The 27,185-nt window shown below is 42.2% G+C and overlaps 1 protein-coding gene across 1 annotated transcript in view; it reads right to left on the bottom strand.

The window, feature by feature from the left end:
* The window catches only part of FLT4 (fms related tyrosine kinase 4), a 241,440-nt gene that overhangs the window by 113,666 nt on the left and 100,589 nt on the right, over positions 1 to 27,185 (bottom strand). Inside the window, 3 exon segments of the mRNA XM_030212922.1 lie at positions 630 to 742; positions 6,920 to 7,194; positions 25,225 to 25,321. Coding sequence (XP_030068782.1) covers positions 630 to 742; positions 6,920 to 7,194; positions 25,225 to 25,321 — 485 coding nt within the window.

The following is a 27,185-nucleotide window of genomic DNA, read 5'->3' on the forward strand; positions in this document are numbered from 1 at the left end:
ATACTTGTGCAAATCCAAATTGGTGCCAATTAACATCAATTATTGATTATTGACATCTCAGCAACTCATTAATTTGCACGTGCAACTGCCCTGGGAGCGCAAATTTGGGCAGCCTATATAGAATCCAGGGGCTAATGCCTCCTAAATAGGAGGCAGAAAGTGCTCCCAAATTAATCCCAGAAGACAGCATGTGTGCTAATGGCTACATTAGCGCACAATGGGGTCCTTTTACAAAGGTGCTCTAGCGTTTTTAGCGTGCGCTAAAAATAAGTGTGTGCTAAATGCTAGAGATGCCCATATATTCCTATGGGTGACTCTAGCGTTTAGCGTGGACTAATAATTAGCACGCGCTAAACATGCCACCGTGACTTTGTAAAAGACTCCCAAAGTGCAATAAAATATTTTTTTAAAAGTCTAAAACGTGCAGTGTAAAACTTGGGCTTAGCAGGCAGGAAAATCCCGAATTGAAATGCATAAGCCTAGATTTCAGAGCACTGGTAGTTGCAAATGTGGCCTTTCCAGACTCTGTCAATTTAAGGAGCAGGAACTGGGTTTAGGAAGCAGACCCGAGAGGTCCAGTCTGTGCTACTGCAGAGTCACTATCAGAGAGTGCCCACAGGTACCCTCACCGTTTGCAGTGTGACGTTCAGACCAGGGACGGACACCAGACAGGGCACTTGGGTACTTTCCTTCTTATTAATCAGCAGGGTTTCCATATTGTTGATAAATGGCTGATCAAAATCTGGCAAAAAACAAGAATGGAAAGTAATTATCAATACTTTTGTAAGATATGAGCTCAAACTGAATAAACAGAGGCTGCCAGTGACACAGGGTTTAGGAGTGGCTTCACTCCTGAGTACAGAATATTAGGCTGCCCAGCACAAATGAAAAAATCCAAATTACGCTGAACATTAGACTGTTGTAAGTTTTTCTGAACAATTAACTCTGAGGATAATATTCAGCCCATAGCGCTCAGTGGTTCTTTAGGTGCTGATTGAATTAAACACCCATATTCAGTGCCAACCCCTATTCGGGCACTGAATATCTGGGATCTTGATAGCCATCAGGGAGTTAATCAGGTATCACCAAAAGTCAGTATCCTGATTAGGGCTGTTCATTTAATGTGATTAATCGTGATCAATCCCGTACAAATTTTTTTTTTAACTCACACTAATAATTTTAACTCGATTAATCGCGTCATGCTGCTCTTTCCTATAAGGAGGAAGAAAAATGACAGAAGGTTGAATGTGAACGATGTTATAGGGGAAGAAGAAAGGACGAGAGAAAAGAAATAGTGAGGAGAGAGGAGGCCTGAAAATAGAGTTCAGAGCACAGACAGAGGAACAGAACCAGAGACAGGGAATAAGATGATTAGAAAAATGATTTTATTTTCAGTTTAGTACAATATCAGGCTTATTTTCGAAAGAGAAGGGCGCCCATCTTTCGACACAAATCGGGAGATGGGCGTCCTTATCTCAGGGTCGCCCAAATTAGCATAATCGAAAGCCGATTTGGGCGTCCCCAACTGCTTCCTGTCGCAGGGACGACCAAAGTTTTCAGGGGCATGTCGGAGGCGTAGTGAAGGCGGGACTGAGGTGTACCTAACAGATGGGCGTCCTTGAGTGATAATGGAAAAAAGAAGGGCGTCCCTGATGAGCACTTGGCCGACTTTACTTGGTCCATTTTTTCTTACGACCAAGCCTCAAAAGGTGCCCGAACTGACCAGATGACCACTGGAGGGAATCGGAGTTGACCTTCTCTGACTCCCCCAGTGGTGACTAACCCCCTCCCACCCTGAAAAAAACAACTTTAAAAACTTTTTTTGCCAGCCTCAAATATCATACTCAGGTCCATCGTAGCAGTATGCAGGTCCCTGGGGGGGGGGGGGGGGGGGGGGGGGCGGAGGTGTGCATGTGTCAGCAGAGGCATAGCGAAGGCTATGGACGTCCTTCTTTCAAACATTTTGGACGTCCTGAAAAGCTCCCCCCCTCCACAGGGACAGCCAAATTTCAAGGAAGTGGAGGAGTGGCCTAGTTGTTAGAACACTGGTCTTGCAATCCAGAGGTGGCCAGTTCAAATCTCACTGCTGCTACTTGTGATCCAAAATCCAAATAAATAAATAAAGGGGGTGTCAGAAGCACAGCAAAGGCATGGGCATCCTTCTCACAGAAACATCCACACTTTGGACGTCCCTGACGAGCACTTGGAGGCATATTTTCAAAGCACTTTGGGAGGCTAAGTTCCATAGGTTTCTATGGAACTTTGGGAGGCTAAGTGCTTTGAAAATGAGCCTCATAGACATTTTCACCTGGACTTGTGTTTTTTTAAGGTTGTAGACAGCTATTATACACACAGCTTGTCTGCATGTATGAAGCCGTCTTTGGCATGCGCAGAGTAGCCACGCATAACGCATGGCTGCTCTGCACTGGCTTCCCCTCCTTAGCAAGGAAATCATGTGCAAATGAGCAGCTCATTTGCAAGCGATTTCCTTCATGCATGCCTTTTCCTTTCCAAATCGCTAAGGGATCGGTAAGGGAAGGGCTTTTTCCGTTCAGTTAGTGCATCAGTTAGTCCACTGTAGTGCTCCCTAGGGTGCCCGGTTGGTGTCCAGGCATGTAAGGGGAACCAGTGCACTACGAATGCTGGCTCCTCCCACAACCAAATGAGTTGGATTTGGTCGTTTTTGAGATGGACGTTCTTGGTTTCCATTATGGCCGAAAACCGGGGACGACCATCTCTAAGGTCGACCATCTCAACATTTATGTCGACCATCTCTAAGGTTGACCTAAATGTTGAGATTTGGGCATCCCCAATGAAACAAAAGATGGCCGCCCATCTGTTTCGATAATACAGGTTTCCCCACCCCTTCGTGGGGACGTCCTGCGAGGACGCCTCAGGAAAACCTGGGCGCCCCGTTCGATTATGTCCCTCTATGTCAGTTTTGAGAATTGACATCTGCAGTCTATATTTTGCACTATACTGATGAAAATGCGAGGGGGACACTTTATGTGATTAATCATGCGATTAAAAATTTTGATCACGGTTAATCATGCAGTTAAACCTTTTAATCGGTGAACAGCCCTAATCCTGCTATAAGGGGCCCTTTTACTAAAGGGTGTTAAAACCCTTAATACGTGGTACCGTATACAGTAACAGGCCACTGCACAAATGCAATAAAGGGTTGTGTGGTAGTTTGGCTGTTACTGCATATTAAACTGCACATTATTGGGGGTTTTTTCAGAAATTTTGTCCCTCCTACCCAGTTAACTAGCATTGAATATTGATCCTTCTGTTTACCCCTAGGTAATAGTAAGCTAGTGACCTTTCTGTAAGAATAGTTTGTGTTTTGGACATTGATGTTTTACTACTTTTTTCTTTTTACCTGACCTTGAGCATTTTATCAGAACGTCAAGACAGAAATCAAATTAAATAAGTAAATAGTAACCAGTTAGATAAATAACTTTTAGACAATTGCTTGTGAGCTATTTATTTTTTTGTAAACTTCATTTTTTAAACAGACAGATCAATACAGAAAACTAAGGAACCAAGAACATTATATCTTAAATTTGTAAGAAGTCTAGCTCCTATGAATGCACATACTTTATCTGGAATTACAATAAAGTCAAAATTAATCCCATATCTTGTCATATGTTTCCACATCATCTCATAAGGCATGAATCAATTTTACATTAAGGGCAATATGAAAAATTTGTTCATGCCAACGAGCCAGTGAAGACAATGGCTTCCAAAGCCTTGCAATCATAAATCTGAGACTACAGTCTGAACTGGCTGGTTTAATAACCGGAAAAAGCACATCCTTCCAGCAACCCAGGAGACAAACAGCCAGAGTTAAAGCTAGCTTGGTCCCAATAATATGTAAAAAGGCAGATACAGATTTTTTCACCAGAACTGTTATACCACCTTATGTGTATTCAGATCCCTGCAGTTTCATGTCTTTTTGCCAGCCATATTTAGAAGAATTAGGAGAAAACCTGCAAAAGAATACCAGTTTGCAGAGGCTCCAACATCTGACTAAATGTTGGAGTTGGGTTCTAATATCCTGCCAGTAATCAGGCAATAAAATGGACTTTGTAGGTCATTCCCTAGCAATATTTATATTATGTAATGTTATTAAACACAAGCAGATTATGGGCCCTTTTACTAAACTGCGTAAGGGCCTGCGCATGCCCAAACGTGCACCAATTCCAAATTACTGCCTGGCTACCACATGTGCCGGGGAGTAATTTCATTTTTGGCGCGTGTCCACTAAGCGCGCCAGAAAATAATTTTTATTTTCTGGCACATGGCACTACCGAACGGTAAAAGTAAGGTCTCCCGGTTAACGCATGAGACCTTACTGTTAAGTCAATGGCTGGAGGTAAGGTCTCAGACCCAAAATGGACAAACATCAATTTTCATTTTGCCGCATGTCCATTTCTATCAAAATTTTAAAAAAAGGCATTTTTACAGGTGTGCTGAAACATAGATCTGCGTGCGTTGTGATAAAGTCACATCCAGGATAGTTGGATTAAGGCAGTTGCAGTCTGAACTACAAGTCCCAGAAGGCATTGCAGGCAAGGAGCCAGGGGGTGAGATGGAAAACCCGGACTGGACTTCTAGCTGCAATAGGGGAAGACAAGGGAATAAGCTGACAGGATGGGTAAATTGGCTGCCCCTAGGGGGAAAGAGAGATAGGAAACCCTGTGTGCAGGAGCTCCTCATTAGGCTTATGCTCAACTCAGCTGGTATGGGTGTGTAGAGAAGCTAATGAGTGGAGAATGATTGGTTGTGAAGGCAGAAGCCAGGGATTGATTAGGCAGGTGGGAAGGAGTCTCAGGAGGTCAGTTCAGGGAGAGCAGCAAGGAAGGGGAGAAGCAGTTGCAGACTGAAAACGCTTGGGCAGGGAGGTCCCTAAAGTACTGAAGTCTGAGAGGCAGTTGCAGGCTGAAAACCCTTGGGCAGGGAGGTCCCTAAAGTACTGAAGTCTTGGAAGTATTTGCAGGCTGAAAATCCTTGGGTAAGAGGAAGTCCCAAAAGTATTGAATTCATTGTGAAGCTGATGCAGGGGAAAACCCTTGGGTAGAAGGAGTCCCTAAAATATTGAACTCTCCTGAATGTAAAGAGGATAGAAGGTAGAAACTGCTGCTGGGTGACTGAACTGTGATGATGAACTGAAAGAACTGTTTGTCTTGGGAATTGAATTACTGTTTCTTGTGCCCTGGATAAAGAGCCCAGACTGGAGCCTGTAAGCCTGTATTGAATCCTGGTATGTGCTATGCTGCTATTGGAACTGTGTACTAGAAACCTGCATGAAATAAAAGTCCTTAACATTGAAGTTACTGGTGGACATCTATTTCTTCATTGTGCCGGGAGCCTATGGCTGGAGGAGATTGTTCTATCCTTGACTGCACAAGAGAGGTACCCGTTTACAGCATCCAAAACACACGCCTACACTACCGAAGGCCATTTTTCAGCACACGTAAAAGGACCCCTTATATTCTTATATATTATATATTCTTATTAATTATCACCTTGTATTTGCTATTCATACACAGAGCACATAGCAATGCTACAGCAACCCAGCAGAGATGTTAGCTGAGGGGCTAGAAGAATTTGTTATTTCTATGGGAACATTTACACTCACACCATTGTGGAAACAAACAAAGCAGATCAGTCAGTATTGCAAAACAGTCTTTATTATATGGTTGAAACCCAATAGAAATGCCTGACACAGGCTGTGTTTCGCTTCGGGGGCAGTAGAAACAAACACCATTGTGCATGAGAAACCACATGATCACAAGCCCCCTAATAAGTCTATCAACTTGTGCATCCAAATTTATGCCTAGAGTGCAAATTTGCAAGTGAAATTTATAGATTAAGTTTAGTTGCATGTGCAACTTAATTTTAATAATTAATAGTTAACAGTCGATTATTGGCTTAAATTGGTGATAATTGGTGCTAATGCAGTTGTGTGCATACAATTAATTAATTTATTTATTTATTGCATTTGTACCCCACATTATCCCACCTTTTTGCAGGCTCAATGTGGCTTACAGAGTAAGGTTATGATAAAGTCAGTACATGATTTAAATACAGTTGTAGCCAATTATTAAATTAAGTTGGCGCTAGGCATAAATTTGGGCATGCAAGTTTATAGAATTAGAGGGATGGGGTAAATGCTCACTCCTAAAGTTAAGCGCAAAACTGTAGACTTATGCTAGTTCTCTGTAATGACAGTTCGTACTCTATAACGACAGTTCCATGTGGAATTCATGCTTAGGGGTGAATTCTATATATGGCACTAAAAATCAGTGATGAAAAAAGTACTGTTCTATAAACTGTGCTTGAAGTTAGTCTGGGAATTGTGGCTAACTTTAGGTGCGGCCATTTGCACCAACTGAAATGTGGTGCAAATGTACGTGCCTAAATTAGGCATGTATCCCCCTCTCATTCTACAACAATGCACGTAAAGGTTAGGAATGCTATCAATCTGCCCATTATCCTTCCATTTCTGAGCTCCCTTTTTGAATTTGTGCGTAAAATTTAGGCACAGATCCTGCACCTAAATGTACACGTGCATATTTCAATTAAATCTAATTAGTGCCAATAATTGGTTAACAAGCCATTATCAGTGTTAATTAGCTTGTTATTCAATTAAACTGTGTGTGTAAGTTGGACATGTGCCCAAATTTGTGTGTGCAATTTTTAGGGGGTTAGCGTGCATCATCCTGGTGCTTAAATTGTGGTGGTCTTTCTTGAATTTACCCCAACATCCCTGCCTTGATCGTCAAGGTCGTACTGTAGAGTTATGGCTTGAGCTACGATCTGCTGGTCTTAGCTTTAAGTGCTGCATTGCCATACATATGTAGGTTTGATTCTGAGGTGCGGGTCAGTGTGGAGGATGCCTTCATTCCCTTACCTTTCACAAACACATATGTACTGACAGAGGTGGTACCGTCGACCTTGGCGCTGATGTACTTGTAGTGGCACCGGTAGTAGCCCGTGTCATTGGCTCGTGCCCCTGTGAGAGTGAACACCTTGCAGTATGGTTGGGTGGAGGCCCCTTCACAGTCTTCTTCTTGGATTGTCCTCTCGCTGCTGATATTCAGAAATATTTCCGTGTCCTTCCCTTTCTCGCTCGGGATGCGGGTCTTTTGGTTTTGGGGCCACGACCACTCCAGAGGTCGCTGTCCTCTGTTTATAATAGAAAAATTTAATTGTAAATAGCAGCGGCTTTTTTCAATCTTGTATCCTGTGGCTAGATCTACATATTTATTTATTTATTAGGATTTATTTACTGCCTTTTTGAAGGAATTCACTCATGGCGGTGTACAGTAAGAATAGATCAAACATGAGCAGTAGGCAATTAGGGCAATAAAAATATTCGAACAATACAAAGTATGGCATGGTATACTACTTGCAATGACAACACAATATGTACTAGAACATTATAATTGGTAGTGAGGGGTAAGGCAAAGTTGTAACATATAGATGAGTAAGAAAGTAGGAAGAATTAGAAAGTAAGGTGATTGATACAAATTTTAACAGGAACTGCACATGGAATAACTCTTGTAGTATCCTTCATAGTTCTAAAAAATGTTACTTAGTGAAACTACATGGTTTTGGTTAAAAGATTTTATTATTGCCCATCTGGTTCCTCCTGAGATGTCTTTTTCTGTGAACAAACCCCCTGTTGAGTAAGTCATTAAAAGGACATAAGGAAAAGCTGCCTCCATGGGGGATGGGGCGTTGGGAAAGAGGGAATGGAGACAGAAGAGGTTTCTCAGTAAAAATATAAGTAGCAAGATGAGAGCTAAATATAAGACATTAGTCTGAAGACATTCATAAATGTAGGTTATGAAGTGAAAATTAACATTTGCATGGGCTTAGGGTAATATGACCCCATCAAGAACCTAATGGATATTCAGTAGTGGACAGCAAAACTGGCTTAGAAAGGAGGATTTTTTAAGGCCCTGGAAAGGAGGAATATTGTCCCTTTAATCACAGCAGAATGAAAGATTTCTACTATCCCCTGGATTTTATATAGGTCACCCCAAGTTGGGTGCCCGCTTTGGGCATGGAGCCCAGTTGCGTGCGTGAACTAATTGGTCAATTGATCACTAACAACCAATTATTGGTGTTAATTGGAGTTGATTGGCACTAATCTGGATTTACACGCAAATCTGCCTAAGTACTATTCTATAATGCTTTATGCCCAAAGTGTCTCACGCACAACCCAAAAGCTGGTGTGGCAATGGGCAGGTCAGGGGCATTCCAAATATTTAGGCAAGTGTTATAGAATATAAGGATTCTGCACCCAACTTGCTTTCCAGGATTTATACCAGGTTTCAGCAGAAGTAAGTTCTCACACCCAAAGCTGGATGCAGGAATCCGCTCTAAACGCTATTTCTGTAAAGGGCGCTCAGCCTGGAGCATCCTTTATAGGATAGCACTTAGTGTGGATTTTTCCCAGCACCTAAATTTGAGTGTCATTTACTGAATCTGGACCAATATGGTTTCTTTTTGTCTTAAAGGTTAATCAATTACCCTGGTGCAGTGGCGTAGCCACAGGTGGTCTGATGTGACTGGTGAGGCTCCTCAAGACTCATCACCAGAAGATTCCTCGCATCTCTCCCTCCCCTCCCCCACAGGCATTTGGCAGCTGTCAACTCAACCCCCCCCCCCCCCAAACTCTGTACCTTTTCAATCTTTCAATGTTTCGTGAACAGCGACTCATACCCACAACGCATGCCAGCCAGAGCCTTCCCTCTGATGGGACTTCCAGTTTTCACAATAGTGGTACCAGGTCAGAGGGAAGGCTCTGGACTGCTGAGAGCAGTGGATATGAGTCACTGTTTGCAGACAGGGAAGCACTTAAGACTTGAAAAATTATGCAGGTTGCCTGGGTGAGGGAGTGAAGGAGAGATGCCAGATGGGATTCTTGTGCCCACCCAATTTAGGCTCAGGCCCACCAAAAAATTGGGTATCTGGCTATGCCCTTGCTCTGGTGATCTCCAGGAAGATATATTAATGATCAGTAGAGACACTCAGGGGTCCTTTTACAAATGCGTACTGAAAAATGGCTTGCAGTAGTGTAGGCGCGGGTTTTGGGAGCTCATCAATCCATTTTTCAGCGCGCCTGTGAAAAAGGCCCTTTTTTTGCCGAAAATGGACGTGCGGCAAAATCAAAATTGCGGCGCATCCATTTTGGGTCTGAGACCTTACTGCCAGCCATTGACCTAGCAGTAAAGAATCCAGGCGGTAATGACCTACGTGCGTCAAATGCAACTTGGCGTGCATCCGTTATGCACATCTGAAAATAAAGAATATTTTTAAGACGCACATATTGGACAAGTGCCAAAAATGAAATTACCGCAAGAGCCATATGGAAGTCGGGTGGTAACTCCATTTTGGCGCACGTTGGGCGCGTGTAGATGCTTACGCAGCTTAGTAAAAGGGGCCCTCAGGTTCTGCTCCATTAAGGATCTGCAGAGACCTCTAGTGGCTTTACTGGTATGGTGTTTCTTAATCTAACTATTCTAGAGCGAGAGATGTCCCTTCTGATTGACAGTAATAAGAGGAGTCACTCCTTGGAGGGAAATCTAGGGTAAGATAAATGCCAGGCCCAGAGGGAGTTTCTTTTCACTGTCTCCTGCTCTCTGGCCAGTGCACCCTTGATATAAGGGGAGATAGAGGCCGGCTAGCACAGCCAGTGCACAGGGAAAGTAGAGTGTGGAAACTGTAACAGAGTTTATGGTTTATTGACTCCTTCTGGAACCTGGAATGGGGACCAAACCACCGCCACTGCCTTCACAGGAGAAGAAGGAGAGAAACAGTTGAAAGATCAAGTTTGAAGGAACAAGAGGGGACCTACTCAGATAAAGGAACAAACAACAGAGTCTCCACCTAAGAAACAGTTTATGCTTGAAGGCTCAGAGAACCCTACCAAAAATAAAGGACTTAAAGAAAAGCTTACCTTCTGGGGAGAGGGGCCCCCAAAGGGTGAAAAGCTCTAAAGGACTGTTGCCAGGAACTCTTATACATACAGAGGGTTTTCAACGATACCTTCTAAAAGACTGTAAGTGCTAAAACAGTTTTCCTACTGTACTACTGCTTGTAAATGGTTGTTATTAAGCATTGTTTCGACTTTTGCCTGAAGAATCCAAGTTACATTAAACCTTTTAGTTCAGAAGTTACATTCTGGCCTGGACTGTCTTATTGAGAGAAAGAAGAGCACTGAGTTAGAGGATCACTTTGCCAATTGGCTTCCTAGCTGCATGCTGGTCCCAGCCCTGACCCAACCACAAACTATATGATTTACTTAAAGTAATACACTTGATGCTCACTGGGTAAGTAAAGATTACCTGGTGAGCTCTCCTAGTTTGTTCAGGTCGTATATTATATACAAATACTTGTTTATTAATGCTGATTTGACTCATATTTTGACTTTTTTTTTCTGCAGCTCCTACCACCCCCTCCTGGAATGATGTCACTAGTTTCTTGCAGGTAAGCCTGTTCGATACTGTGGTGCACACTGCAGTCCTTAGTGTACTCCTTCATTTGCCTTCTGAGGGCACCAACTCATCTATGTAGGTCTCTTGCTTCTTATTCTTAAAATCACTCCATCCTATCATGTGCTTACAGTCACCAGTTCTGGTCGTTTGGGGTAATAGACAGACTCATCTCCAACATTCAATTCATCAAGCTAAGGCTCATAGACCTCAAAATATGATCCTATAGTTCAAGGTGAAATTCAGATCCCAGAGCCTCCCAAATCCTGTTTTAGCTTGTATGGTAGATTTCCTCAACATGTGCCCCAAATGTCAACAAATCTTAAAGTTGCTACAAGTAGAACTAGAAATCCTCTGCCTCACCAAGATCTGGCTCGTGGATGGTGACTCTTTCTATCTCACTCAAGCTTGTCATCCAAGATACTCACTGTTATATATATATTAACCATGCAACCACGTGTGGGTGAGGCTGTGGCCATGTACTATGCCTAAGCCATCAACCTCTAAAGCCTAGCCTTCAATCTAACTACCACTCTCCCTGGGGGGTTTCTTTCGATCTAGCAACCCCTACTTCCATCCATCTACTCACAACAGGAATTTTATGATATTGTTTTACTTTTTGCATATAGTTCTCCTCTTTTTTTTTTTTTTTTTACTTGTGGACTTTGTCTTTCATACTGATGCCCTGGAATTTGTTTCTTTTGCTCATGACCTGGTACTTACTCAATACTTTCATGAAGAGTCCCACAAAACAGATCATTTGTTAGATTTAGATTTCACATATGACATTTTGCATATGAACATTAGCTGCCAACACACTACCAGGTCTCCTTCTCTCTAATTTGCCCTTCCCCAGATACAGCTTTTATCAAGTGACAGAAGAAAACTACTCTCACTAATATAGAGTTCTTTATTGTCAGCTATGACTCTTTTCCTGAGAATTTCATATCTCTTGCACTGGAGGACCAAGTCATTGCTTGGAACATCACCATATAGAAAGTGGAGATGAGGCAGCATCAGTTAAAGAATATACTACACATTCTAGACAAGATCACTATTGGTACCACCCTGGTCTCCATCTTTTAAAAAGACAGATTTAACATGCAGAGCATTTATGATTACAGGCCAGAACGCCCTTTAACTTTGTTACCTGCAAGGAATTGGCCAATACCTACAATTTTTCATTTAGACAAGCCAATGCACTGATCTGATTCAACAAGACCCAAAATCAGATCAGTGCATTGGCTTGTCTAAATGAAGACCCAAAACTATTCAGGATAATTAGGAAACTGACTAACTCATTTGTCTTCTCAGCCAGTCAACCTCATTTTATCCAAAACCTTATCGCTTTGCCTTCCTATTTATATAAAAAAAAAGGTGCAAAACATACCACTTTCATTTCAACCATCACCTACTACCATCGTTAACCCTACTGATTCCTGGATCATTCCCAAAGAATCATGTCTTAACTCCCTACCATCCTTAAGCACTCAAACTGACAGTTGTTAATCTCCTCTATGATATCCTTGGAGAAAGCTCTAACATCTATAAAAGTCTCTGTTGCTCAGGTTGACCCTATCCCATTGCAACTGATCAAGTGATTTTCCGACTTTCCTTACCTGCATGCGATGGTGACTTTTAGTATCTCAGGTCCTAGTTTGTAGTACTTGGAAAGCAGCCAGCATCTGCCCCCAAATCAAAAATATGTCAACTGAATCTTCCCTCCCCTCCAACTATTATCTAATATCCAGCTTATCTTTTGTGTCAAAATTAATAGAGAAGTTAGTCTCTATACAACTACCAGACTGCTTTGACAACTACCAGACTGCTTTCAGCCTGATCATAGTACAAAGTTGGCTTCATATGTTAAACTATACCGACTGTACACCGCCTTGGGTGAATCTCTTCATAATAATAAATCAAAAATAAATAAATAATAAATGACATTGTCCACATGATACTTGATGAGGAGAAAGCCATCTTACTAACTTTGCTTTATATGAGAGCCACTTTTAATCTACTACATCACACTATGCCCTTGGTCTTCACTCCCAGTCCTTGAGGGCTGCCAACAGGCTAGGTTTTCAGGATATTGAGAGAGAGAGAGAGAGAGAGAGAGAGAGAGAGAGAGAGAGAGTTGCATTATTCCATTGTATGCAAATTTCTCTCATATATATTCATTAAGGGTATCCCGAAAACCTGGCAGTCCTCGAGGATTGGAAGTGAAGACCAAAGTACTATGCTCATTCAGACTTCAGGAAATTGCAGTGGATGGAATAGCACTCAGCTTGTTCCACTCTTTCCTAGGGAACTGGACATTTCATAACTTCTGGAATAACAGTTCCTCTGCGATGTCTCAAAAGGTTTTATCTTAGTTCCCATCCTCATTAACTCATTCCCAGTCCCACTTGATGACACTAGTACAATCTCTTCATTCCACACCCTTAATTTGTTCTGTTAAAAAGTCTGGCCACACAACCCCATTACATAAAGAATAATATTGCCTTCCTATCACATTTAGGATTAGGCTCAAGATCCTAATTCTGACACATTGTATTTTCTACTGTGGTGGCCCTGGGTCAGGTGACATGATGCTTTGTAAAGAGAAGCAATAGTTTTCCTGGTCCCTTGCCATTTGAGCTGCTTTCACTGTTATAGTTGACTTATTCAGATCTCTTACCCAAGAAGGCTGAGAATTCTGGTCATTAAACTCAAGAATACTGCTACTTGGCATTACTAATTCAAGGACAAAGTTTATGCCTGACGTGAAAGTTCAGGGGTGCCATCATGTTTGAACTCTCCAGGGCAAGGATGTTCTATAAAAATTTGGGAATCAGAAAAGATCACGTCCCTGAAGATATTTTCTGTGAAAAAGGTAAAATTGCAGCTTTTCTTCTACCAAGATACTATCAAATACAGTATGTAGAAGCAATTTTGGTGAAAGAAACAAGGAGCTATGTTTGAAAGTGTAAAACTGAGATACTAAGATATCCACCCAGAGTTTTAAAGTACCAGCTGATAAGGTTTCTCCCTGCTGAGAAGGCTAGGGCTTTTCAGCTTGGAGAAGAGACGGCTGAGGGGAGATATGATAGAAGTGTATAAAATAATGAGTGGAATGGATCGGGTGGATGTGAAGCGACTGTTCACGCTATCCAAAAATAATAGGACTAGAGGGCATGAGTTGAAGCTACAGTGTGGTAAATTTAAAACGAATCGGAGAAAATTTTTCTTCACCCAACGTGTAATTAGACTCTGGAATTCGTTGCCGGAGAATGTGGTACGGGCGGTTAGCTTGACGGAGTTTAAAAAGGGGTTAGATAGATTCCTAAAGGATAAGTCCATAGACCGCTATTAAATGGACTTGGAAAAATTCCGCATTTTTAGGTATAACTTGTCTGGAATGTTTTTACGTTTGGGGAGCGTGCCAGGTGCCCTTGACCTGGATTGGCCACTGTCGGTGACAGGATGCTGGTGTCCCGTTCCGGGCCCTTACCTGGCGGTCCGCGGGCCGAAGCGCGAGGCTGGGGCGCCCGTGGGATGCGGGGCAGCGGGGGAAGGCTGCCACGGGGATCGCCGCGACTGCAGGCTGCTCCGAGGCCGGCGATCCAGAAGAGCAAGCGCCGGCCTCGGAGAAGGAGATCCGCCGGCCAAGATGGCGGCGCCGGCGTCGTCGTCCTCCTCGCTACAGCGGGACCAGCGAGGAGGCTCCGCCCACTTGCGCTGGATTGGCGCATCCGCGTAGGAACTCCGCCCATCGGACGGGAGGACCAATCCGGGCCCCCGCTGCCGGCATGGGCGAAGAGGATTGGTTCCAGCGGTTCCCCAGCCAGGACGAGCGGGGGATTTAAACGGGAACACGGAAGGGGTCCAGTGCTTCCGTTTTGTTGTTTGAAGCCACATTCCAAGCCTGTGTTTGTTCCTCGTGCCAGCTAGCCGTCCTGCTAGCTAGTTCCAGTAAAGACTGTGTTGGTTCCTCGTGCCAGCTAGCCGTCCTGCTAGCTATTTCCAGTAAAGACTGTGTTTGTTCCTCGTGCCAGCTAGCCGTCCTGCTAGCTAGTTCCAGTAAAGACTGTGTTTGTTTCTCGTGCCAGCTAGCCGTCCTGCTAGCTAGTTCCAGTAAAGACTGTGTTTGTTCCTCGTGCCAGCTAGCCGTCCTGCTAGCTATTTCCAGTAAAGACTGTGTTTGTTCCTCGTGCCAGCTAGCCGTCCTGCTAGCTAGTTCCAGTAAAGACTGTGTTTGTTTCTCGTGCCAGCTAGCCGTCCTGCTAGCTAGTTCCAGTAAAGACTGTGTTTGTTCCTCGTGCCAGCTAGCCGTCCTGCTAGCTATTTCCAGTAAAGACTGTGTTTGTTCCTCGTGCCAGCTAGCCGTCCTGCTAGCTATTTCCAGTGAAGACGGGGTTTGTTCCTCGTGCCAGCTAGCCATCCTGCTGGCTATTGCCAATAAAGACTGTGTCCGTTCCCCGTGCTCAGCTAGCCGCCCGGCTAAGCCACGCTCACCAAGGACTCTGTACCCACATCCAGCCAGGCCAGCCGTCACCCCGCGGTTCCAGCAGTCCTGCTGGCCGCCCGCAGCTGAGGGCTCAACCCTCGGTGTACGGCGGTCGCCGCGGGTGAAGATTCGGGGTGCTCGGTGATTTCCTGGTCCTAGTGGGGCTCGGGAAGACTCGAGAGCTCACCAATACCGGAGTGACATCAGAGCCGCGACAGCTGGGCTAGATGGACCTTTGGTCTTTCCCAGTATGGCACTACTTATGTACTTATGTACTTATGACTTATTAGAATAAAAAATGTTTCTGTTATAGGACTGACCCATATTTAGAAGGAATGGATCCAGATTGGGTGGCAACATCGGTAATTAGGAAGCAAAACCAATGATGGGCAGACTTCTACAGTCTACGCCCTGATCAGACTAAATAGATATGGATGGGCTTGAGTGTAAATTTTAAGGGGCTTCAGCATCAGCTTCAGAACTTTTAGGGCAGATTTCTACGATTTGTGCCCTGAGAATGGCAAGCACAAATCAAACTCGGGTATACATATAAAGTATCACATACCATGTAAAATGAGTTTATCTTGTTGGGCAGACTGGATGGACCATACAGGTCTTTATCTGCTGTCATTTACTATGTTACTACGTTACTATATAACATTTCATTTTCAGAGCTGCATAGGAGAACAAGAACAAGAGAAGAGAACGAAAGAGGGATGGAAGAGCGCAAAAATGAAGAGAAAATTGAAATCATCCTATATAATAAAAAGCACCTCCAACATTCTGAAGCTGACTCTGTGGCACTGTGGCAGTGTAGGGTTCGTAAGTCTGTAGTTCAGCGCTTCATTGGCTCTCACTGTCCCCGCCCTCACGTCGAGGAAACGGAATGCTGCATAGTTGCCATCAAACAAACGCAACGTCACAGGAACGAAGAACCAATCAGAACGGAACTTGGAGGAGGGAAGTGGAGTGGATTGAACCTCTAATAAATAATCATATACAGGGAGGTACGAACATCAGTGGAGGCAAGTGCACAGAACGGAAGGGAAGACAAACATTTAATCACTTTGTCACTCAAACACATACACACACACACAGACACAGACATCTCACACATACACACACACTCAATCACTCTGTGTATCTCTCTCTTACACTGTCTGTAAAACACACTGTCACTCTCAGTCTCTCACATGGGCAACTGTATGTTGCATTCTCACGAGTAAGGAGCTCTTCTGTTCTGATTGTAAAACTGATTGAAGGGCCTGAACAAGGAAAACTTTTACCACATTGTAACACAGTTTACACAAAAAATATTGTATATAAAGAAATCTTACACATGTAAACAACAATTATATTCAGAATACAATCGTGGAAACATTAATGGCAGGAACTCATTACATTGCTAGCGCCCATTTCAGTGCATTAAGAAATGGGCCTTTTTTACTAGTAAAGATATAAAAGCAGAAGGGAAAAAGAGAAGAAGAGAGAGAAAAGAAAGACAGCACCACATTAAAAGAAAAAGGAGAAAAACAAGAAAAGAGAAACATATGCACACTTCCCTGCTGCTTGCTTTATTTTCTCTGCCTTCAGTTCCCCACAAGGATCCCTCTCAAGTACAGGTCACCAATCTTCAAGTGCTTGTATTTCACCATGCCTGCTGGGCACTGTTTTCTTTGCTTATTTAGGTACTTGAGGTCCCAGTGAGTGGTCCTTTGGCTGGTGTCACCAGCACTAATTACTACATAGTGATCAAAGTTCATTACAAGCAGAGCTTCACTCCTTCAAGAGCTAGAAATGTAATGTGAAAAGAAATATATTGCAACGTACTAAGGAAGTACACATTCCTCCGTATTCTATATATCGCGCTAAGTTCCTGTGTGGAAATCAAACTGTATTCCATAACAATGTGCATAACTTAATTAGTTAACAAGCTAATCAGCGCTGTTAATTGGATGCTAATAAGCAATTATCAGAACTAATTGGCATTAATTGAGATTTACGTGCACAGCTCGCTAAGTGTATTCTGTACTGTGGTGCGCCTAAATTCTAAGTTGCATACTTGACAAGGGAGCACGGCCATGGGCAGGGCGGGGCGTTTCTACAATCTATGCACATTATTAGAGAATACATCTGCTCGGTACCTAATTTAGTATGCTTATATGAAATATATCATTGGTAAACACTGTTAAACAAAATGACTTTTTCCTGGTTAACTGGACGTGCCTTACATAAAATCATAAAAAATGGGCCATAATTTCAATGTGCTTTCATAACTGTATTGCTATTGTCTTTCACAAAGCACGTGATTACAGTTCTTCTTGAAGAGGAGAAGGGAGCTGCATGCGCCTATGTTTTTAAGAAACACAGAAAGTGATCTTATTAATCCACTCCCTCCCAGTCCTTTCCAGGAGTGAAATATTTCATTGTTTTTAGTCCCCAAACATTGATAGAGCAAAATATGTTTGGTTTTGGATGTGGCCTACGTAGACCCTCTCAGCAGAACTCAACATGAGTCTGACCTTTTAAAGAGTGCTCTCTGGGAAGATGGAGACAGCTTTACAGCTCACCCAGCACACAACTGAACGTAATTACACATCCAGATGGTGGAAATTGCTTGAAGTATTGTGTTGACGTTGTAAGAAGCATACTATGCCATAATGTGTATTGTTATGGAATATGCTTACTGCTGTAATTGTCTGTTGCCTATGCTTGGCTTATTCTTGCTGTATGTCGCCTTGGGTGAATTTATTAAAAATGGTGGTAAGTATAAATCAAAATGAAAAGAAAGAATCCTCTCCACGCAACATATCATAGTATCACTACCATTGGCTTACAATGGTTAGGAGATTTCTTTTACCTTGTTTCCTCAAGATCTTTAAAGTTTTATTGCATTTTTAGCACATGTGATTCTCTGTGTATTTGTGGCAGATCAAGAACCTACGAGAGCACTTAATACACTTGTGTAGCCGGAAAAAGAGCATACCTCGGTAAAATTCAAGAAGCTTTCTAATGTAGCTTAGAAGGTGCTCACTGTGAAATGGGGCTGTTGGAAAGCTGATTCTTGCTTGGTACGGTTTCTCAAAGGAACCTGATCTTTGCATTGGGAGCTCTGATCAGAGTGCTGGCTATACTTCTGCTCCTTAATGCCTAATCTGGCAAGTCACCCAAACAGCTTTTCAATGAGTAAGAAATAACAGACTCCCAGAGCATCAGAAGCTGTCAGGAACAGATTATATTTATTAAAGCTTTGGACACGGTATAGATCTGGGGCCACATACCACCCCTAAATGTGTAATTTATCAAAAATATGCCAATGATTAGCTTATTTTGGTTAATATCATTAGCATCTGTTTATTACATGGTAAAGCAAAAGCCTTGTATTACACAGTTTGTATACTAGGAAGTGTTTATATTTACCACGTCAGTGAATTAGGGTATTTTTCTTTGTCTGCTGGTAGAATATTTTATATGCATTGGAATTTATAGGCAGCTGAAGTGGCCCATGACAGGGTGCAACCACTAGCATGTACTTTGTATATGTTCTGACTGTAAGAAGTGCAGACAGAGGCACCACAGTATGGTGGTGTGTCATTGGAGGAATTCATTTGAGTGTTGTTTGGACACAACAGTTATTGCATTTTTTAGCAGCTGGTACATGCTGTAATGGAGCCTGTGCTACATATTACATGATCTTTCCATTTGCATAGAAATCAATATAGGCATGTACTTAAACATGCAGAATATATAAATCCTATAAGGCCGGTCACTTTTCTTCTCTCCACAGTTGGTGTAGTGTACCACCCACTTTGTCCTCATCTGTATATCTGCATTTGGCCCCTCAGCTATACGATAAGCTGCACTGTAAAAAGCATTAGTATCATAGCAATGTTATTTGTAACATAGTAGACGGTCCATCCAGTCTGACCAACAAGATAAACTCATATGTGCTACTTTTTGTGTATACCTGACCTTGATTTGCATCTGCCATTTTCACGGCACAGACCGCAGACGTCTGGCCAGCACTAGCCCTGCCTCCCAATCACTAGCCCCACCCCCCACCACCGGAATGTTCTAATTGTGTGCTTATTAGATATTTCATTACTGTTACATTTATATCTCTGTTATTTGAATTTTAATGATGTTTAATGTGTATAATTTTAATCCTGTTTCAAGATAGTCCTATGTCCTATTATTAGGTATCAATTTGCTATATTGTACTTACATTGTGTTTGTACTTACATTTTACTGTTGTTATGCTGTTAACAAAGTTGTAAGTTTGATGTTAAACTGTACCTACTGTACACCACCTTGGGTGAATTTCTTCATAAAGGTGGTTAATAAATCCAAATAAATAAAAATTAAAATAAATAGTGTACTTTTGCTATGGTGCAATGCTGCCTGTCTCATGTGGTAGATTATGCTACTCTATTAGATTCCTTACTTGTAGAGCTGTAGGGAAAAGCAAAGGCAGCAGAAAAAAGTTGGGATAATGTCTCTGTACATGTAGTTTTTGAAACTTCACCTTGAATACTTCTCTGACCACTAGGCTACTCCAGAGACCTGCTTGCTGCTCTAAGAGGAATGGTCATTATATCTGCAGCTGTCATATAGCCTGGTATGTACTGTCACTTTCACCTCTTAGGGGTGTGTGTGTGGGTGGTGGTGGTGGTGGGGGGGGGGGGGGGTCAGTGACCATTGGGGGATTAAGTAGAGTCATGCCTTTATCTCTCCAGTGGTCATTTTAGCAGTTTGGGCACCTTTTTGGCACTTAGTCGTTATTGAAACAGATCTAGCCAGAAACATCCTATTTTTTTGCCCTGGACATTTTCTTAATGTTCCATTTTTGCAAAAAACATCCAAATCGTAAGCCCGTCCTAGTCCTGCCCAAAACACGCTTCCAACATGCCCCCTTGAGATTTAGATGAACAGCATAGAAAAACGTCTTAAAAATGAGTCTCAAAAATAGTGATTTGGATGTTTTTGCCAATAAACATCCATCTGCTACTTTGTGCTGTTTTTTTGTATTCTCCTCTGTTTTGAAAATGAACTCCATAAAAGCTACTGTGGAAATTTTTAAATGAACCTGGGTTCCCAAATAAAATCACATATATAATATTGTGCACCACTCAAACCATGTCCATGTAGAATCTGTGTATCCTGTGACATTTAACATGTGTACACAGTGACATTGCAAAATTGGCATATACATATATATCCCTTTTACACAAGTAAATGCTGCACAACTATTCTAAAATGATCTCTGTTATTTGAAAATAATGTACTAAAAGGAAAATGAAATGCAATTAAACCACTGCCACAACAAAAAATGAACAAAACAAAAAACACTTATCCCCCCAAATGATTGCAAAAACTCGTGTGCCCATTCCTATATATTGTCCAGTTTACATGAAACCTTCTGTCTATGTTATGAGGTCTAATGATATCCTCGCAAAAAAAAAAAAGGATTTTGTTTTTAAGCAGAAAAAAGGGGAGGAAAAGTCCCTCATGCAAGCGTGAGCAATGAACAACAAAGTGAGGAGTACTCAAGGAGGATGTCAATAAGTTTTTTATTCTATAAAACATACAACTGACCCGACACGGCCGTGTTTCGGCACAAAGTTCACATAATACCCACAATGAATAATTCTGTGTGGAATTTCTTGCTTAGACAGACTTGCATGCATAGAGCTCATCGTTCCATTGGTTGTCTGTCATTATACAAATGATTTTTGCTAGGCATTGGACCAATAAATACATTAGTGCATCTCTTAATAGTGCTTTGGAGGCTCAATAATATTACCCAGTTTCTTTCATATATTTCTAACTATGGAGCATATAGAGATTAAGGTATCTGCAAAATGTCCACTTACAGAATCTTAAAGAAGTTCAAGACAGACTTGATTTATGTGTCTGACTTGGGACTAAACTTTAGAAAACTTCATGTATCCAATTTTATTAGTGCTATTTCCAAAGAAAACTGGGAACACGTTCAAACTCAATTCATGGTAATAAAAAAGAAAACAAAACAAATATCACCCAGCATTCTGGCTGTGTGATAGGCTTAAAAATTAAAACCAATTTGTAAAGCTATTGAACATAAACCAGTGATGAATGTACGTTTGGTCTGTTTGCAGCAAAATGGAAGGTACTGGGACTGGGAGATAAGAAGCTTCTATTAACTCTATTCTACTCTGCTCATTACTCATCAGAATTGCTCTGCGAGAAATGTGACCGAGTCATCCAAGCAAGAACAAACACAATTCTCTGTGGCACTGCATAGTTAGTATTCATCGTCTGGAGAAGCAAGAATCCAAGATTACCACTCAACTACGTATGGGCTGTGTAAAGTTCTGCCGATCATGCCACTGGGCAGATGGATGAATCCTGACCTTTTAAGAAAAAAAATGATTATCAAATGAACACGCTGATGACACTGGATCCCTAATTTTTGTCTAGTAAATCTGTATTTCATGCAGGAAACTAGCTACATTGTGATAACAGCTTCCTAACTGTTCCTAACTTTGACAGTTCTGTTCATAAATTGGCCTCTTTGAAAATTTACTAGGGCTGAAGGCATAAATTTTTACTCAAAATTTCACTAAACTCTTAAATTTAGGAGCATAAAAAGTGGGTGGTAACAGCGGCGGATTTGGGGGGGGGGGAAGAAGTTAAAAGCTTAAGCGCTGATTTTCAGCTCTAAGCAAAAGAATGGCAGGTTTAAATTTATCAGCATAACGTTTATGCGCCTAACTTAAGATGAATTTTCAGTTGAAAATGTATGCTCCTTAGCTTGGTTGAAAATAGAACACACATTTAGGAGCCTTAATTAGGAGCTCAGCTTTTTATTTTTTTGAATATTGGGCCCATTAAAACCAGCAGCGCAGCCATCATCCCCCGGATTCTATATAGCGCATCTAGAGTTCCGCTTGGTTCCTCGTGTAAATCTAGATGCATTCTATAATTACTCACGTAGATTAATTATTTAACCAAGCTGTTAAGCATTTTTAACAGCTCTTAACCAGCAATAATGAGCACTAATTGACAAAAATTAGAATTTACAGGCATACATTGCTAAGCATATTCTGTAATATACTGCGCCTAAATTCTAACACACACAGGCAAAAAGGGGCATGCTTAGAAGCGTGGAAATGGGTGTTTTATGGGCATTTCAAAATCTGCGTGCATTGTTATAAAATATGGGCCAGTGTGTGTAAAATCTACACGCAGGGATTTACACTAGCTTTTTGTTGGCGTAAATGGATGCACTTAGATGTAGTCACATGAACTACACCTAAGCGTATTCTAAATACCATTCATAGAGTTACGTGCAGTATTTGGAATATGCTTAGGTGTGATTGCCTATCGCACGTTAATCTTAGGAGCCATATATAGAATTGGGCCCCAAAGGGTTAATATACATAAATATATGTGTGAAAATCACACTCGCTACTGAGCCAAACTCTATCTGTAAGAAATTGTTGTGTGCACAGACTGATATGGATGAAAGAGAGGCAGGACCAAGGCATGCCAACAGCAGGATTTTCACATTTTATTTTATTGTTATTCTACTTATCTCTTTCTTTGTTTTTTAAAGTGTATGTTTCATTGCACCTTGCTTGAAATTGAAGATAAAAGGAGCTAGAAATTCTTTTGAATACCTATGCAAAATAAACATTCACCCCCAGATTCTAGAAATGGCACCCAACTTTGCACACGTTCCTGAGATCCACAAGCAAATAAATTAGTTAGGGGCCCTTTTACTAAGCTGTGGTAAAGGGCAGGGGCGTAGCCAGACTTCGGCGGGAGGGGGGGTCCAGAGCCCGAGGTGAGGGGGCACATTTTAGCCCCCTCCGGCGCCGCCGACCCCGCCCATGCCACCAATTTTGACCCCCCCCCCCCCCGCCATTGCTGAACCCTCCCGCCACCAACTTTGACCCCCCCTGCCGATGACCCTCTTGACCTCCCTCCCGCCACCAACCCTTGCAAGATGGATTTGTTCTGTTTCTGTGAGTCTGACGTCCTGCACGTACAATGTGCAGGACGACAGACTAGAACGAAGCCTTGCACGGGATTGGGAAGAAGAGGACCTCGGCTCGGCTGGTGTGGGTTGGGGTCCCCCGCCAGCAAAGGTAGGCGACGGCAGGTTGATGGGGGGAGGGGGGGTCGAGAGGGTCGTCGGCATGGGGGTCCAGGGGTAAATCTATGGGGGCCCAGGCCCCTGTGGCCCCATACTGGCTATGCCACTGGTAAAGGGGGGCCTACGTTAGCATCAGCGTGTGTTTTTGACGTGCTCTGAGGCCCCCTTTTACTGCAGTGGGTAAAAGGCTATCCATTTTTGACAAAAAGAAATGGCTGTGTGGTAAGTGAACCACTTACCGTACGGCCATTTTGGTGGGGAGCTCTTACTGCTACCCATTGAGATGGTGGTAAGGGCTTCTGCGCTAACCCGATGGTAACCAGGCAGTGCTGCCTGATTACTGCCAGTTAAGTTCCGGCACTACAAAAACCAGAAATATTCCTGTAGCACCGGAAATGGTGTACACTGGGGGTAGGAACTACTGTGGCAGTTCTGGATTGGCGTGCAGCAAGCCCGCAGTGGACTTGCTGCACTTTAGTAAAAGGGCACCTTAATGAGCTGTTAAGAATCAATAATTGGCTGCTATCAATTATTGATATTAATTGGCACTAATTTGAATTTGTGCACAGATCTGGCTGCTCACGATTCTGTAACGATCCATGTCCAACCAAAAGGGGGTGTGGCCATGAGAGGAGAATAGGTAGGTCAAGGTTATTCCAATAAATTATGCGCAGTTATAGAATTTGGAGATGTGCGTGCAAGCTATGTGCCAGGATTTACAACAGGTTTCTGCCAGCATATCTCCGCTAGGCACTGTTCTATAAATGGCGTTCATCCTGGAGCATCCTTTATAGAAAGGCACTGAGTCCTGATTTTTCCTGGCGCCCTTTCATTTAATTTATTCCCATTTATATACCACCCCTTGTCCAGAGCATTGTACAAATCAAACATACATAAAAACGTTTCAAAACACCAAAAACAATACAAAATCAATAAAGACAAAACAAATAAACTGATCGCCATATTTTTTCTGTCAGCTGCGAGGTTCACTATTCAACCTGTCCCAACAAATGCTGCTTCAGCAGTCACTTAAACAACCCTGAATTCTTCTGTGTCCTAAGGGTTGCAGGTAATTTGTTCCACTCTGTTGGAACAGAATCTGGTCCTCAGAGCTTGCCGGCTAAATTTGTGCGGACAACTTTATGCCCCCAAAGCTGTCCTAAATCTTAGATTTACATAAGAACATAAGAGTAGCCATATTGGGTCAGACCAATGGTCCATCTAGCCCAGTATCCTGTTTTCCAAACAGTGGCCAAGCCAGGTCGCAAGTACCTGGCAGAAACTCAAGTCATGGCAACACTCCATACTACAAATCCCAGGGTAATTAGTTGCTTGCCATGTCTGTTTCAATAGCAGACTATGGAATTTTCCTCCAGGAATTTGTCCGCACCTTTTTTAAATCCAGATACACTAACTGCTGTTACCACCTCCTCTGCAAGAGTTCCAGAGCTTAACTATTTGTTGAATGAAAAAATATTTCCTCCTATTTGTTTTAAAAGTGTCTCCTAGTCTTTGTACTTTTGGAAAGAGTAAAAAATCTATTTACCTCTACTCGTTCTACACCAGTCAGGATTTTGTAGACCTCAATCATATCTCCCCTCATCCATCTCTTTTCCAAGCTGAAGAGCCCTAACCTCTTTAGCCTTTCCTCATACGAGAGGAGTTATATCCCCTTTATCATTTTGGTTGCTCTTCTTTGAACCTTTTCTAATTCTGCTATATCTTTTTTGAGATACGGCAACCAGAAATGAACGCAGTACTCAAGGTGCAGTTGCACCATGGAGCGATACAAAGGCATTATAGTATTTTCAGTCTTATTCACCATCCCTTTCCTAATAATTCCTAGCATCCTGTTTGCTTTTTTGGCCGCCGCCTCACACTGAACAGAAGATTTCAGTGTATTATCTACAACGACACCCAGATCTTTTTCTTTAAGCAGATATTCAGGTGCAAGTTTGGCTGGTTAGTTGCAGCGGAACATCTAGACAAAGTTCACTGGATAAACTAATCCGATTACCTTTGCTGTTCAGAGGTGCCATGAACATCTACCTCCACATGGAAAGAATGTGAAATGTGCTTCTTACCTGCAGGTAATAGTTAATGTATCCTTAGCGCTGATCACAAATTCTTCCTCTGTGATGCTGATAGTGGGTGGAGTCATAGAATATCCGTAAACCAGGTCTGCGGGAGGAAAGGGAAGGAAAGAAGAAAGATGTAAACTTCTGAAGCACTGAACTATTGTTTCACACTAAGGGGGTCTATTACAAAGGTGTCCTAGCATTTTTAGTATGTGCTAATCATTAGTGCACGTTAAACTTTAGAGATGCCCATAGGAATATATGGACATCTCTAGCATTTAGTGCATGCTTATTTTTAGCGTGCACTAAAAATGCTAGCATGCCTTTGTTAAAGAACCCCTAAGAGCATGCCAACTAATCACAGGTGGAGTCCCAGCTAGTGAGCTGAGGAACTTTGCATCTGTGGACTAAATATGAATGAATCTTTCCTTTATAGAATACACATGTAAAAAGTGAAATATATGCCTATAATTTAGGTGCAAATATTTCAAAAAGAATGAAAATATTTCATCCCAATTACTAACCAGAAATATTTTTATTAATCAGAAAGGGGAGCAAATATCCTTAAAGAAGCTTACAGCTTATAGAGCAAGCTCAACAATCGTCATTGATCCAAATGTTCTTTAATCACTTTAGAATGAAGTTAATATTTCAGTGAAGTCATCAAAAATTGTAATAACACCAGTTTCAAATTCATAACTTACCTTATCACAAGCCGATTTTAAACCAGAAGATACAAGCACCGACATGACATCATTTTTTGCTTGAAAGCTGTACCAAGGTTAACTCCTTACTTAGGGGTCCTTTTATTAAGTCGCGCAAGCGCCTACGAGCGCCCAACGTGCGCCCAATGTGCGCCAGTTCTGAGTTACCACCCGGCTACTGTGTGGCCCTTGTGGTAATTTCATTTTTGGTGAGACTTTACCGCTAGGTCAATGGCTGGCGGTAAGGTCTCAGACCCAAAAGGGACACACAGCAATTTTCTTTTTGCCGCACGTCCATTTTCGGCAAAAATTTTAAAAGACCTTTTTTACAGGTGCACTGAAAAATAATTCTGCGCGCGCCCAAAACCCGTGCCTACACTACCGCAGGCCATGTTTCAGTGCACCTTTGTAAAAGGACCCCTAAACTACTCAAATTCTTATCACATGCCAATTTTAATCCAGGAGATATAAGTGCAGACATGACATAATTTTTTGCTTGAAAGCCGTATCGAGGTTAACTCTGTACTAAGCTACTCAAACATTGCCCTATATGCTGTAAGCTTCTTTAGGGATAATTGCTCCCTTTCTGACAGATCCAATTAATAATATTTCTGATTAGTGGTTGGGATGAGCTATTATCATTCTTTTTGAAATATTTGCTTATTTCCATGCAATAAGTTTCTTATTTAAATTCAGTGTTATTTCTTAGCTTTGCTGTGGATTGTATCTATAATTAAGGTGCAAGCATATACAGCAGCCATAGCTGGTATAATTGCTCCTGCCTAAATGCCAGAGATATGCATGCAACTTATAGTATTTGATGTTATGTGCATGTGTGAGTTTTTGCCCATGTGTATGCCTACTTGTAAAATACACGCTATGTAAGATATGTGTATATTTACAGAATGGCACAGAGAATTTTGACATTTTTGTGCACATGTACAGGCATCCCAATTTGTGTTGTTTTTGTTGATTATCTGTTGTTATTGTTGGGGCTTAATTTCTGAGTGAACGGCTGGGAACGCAGTTCCACCCAGGGCTAGATTAGATTATGGCTCCCATAGGCAGAAGACCAGTGGGGCCAGGAGACACCCAGAGAAAGGAGAGTGGGGGATGCCAAGCCCTGTCAAGGCTGGCATTAGGGGGTGCAAACAAGACAATCTGGGTCCCCATGCTGCAGAGGATAATCAAGCCTGTATGATGCTAAAGGAAATATGATCTACCGATGGGCTTTGGAACTCCCTTCTAAATTTCTGCCAGATC

This window comes from Microcaecilia unicolor, chromosome 8 (assembly GCF_901765095.1).
Source record: "Microcaecilia unicolor chromosome 8, aMicUni1.1, whole genome shotgun sequence".
Classification (NCBI taxonomy): Eukaryota; Metazoa; Chordata; class Amphibia; order Gymnophiona; family Siphonopidae; genus Microcaecilia; species Microcaecilia unicolor.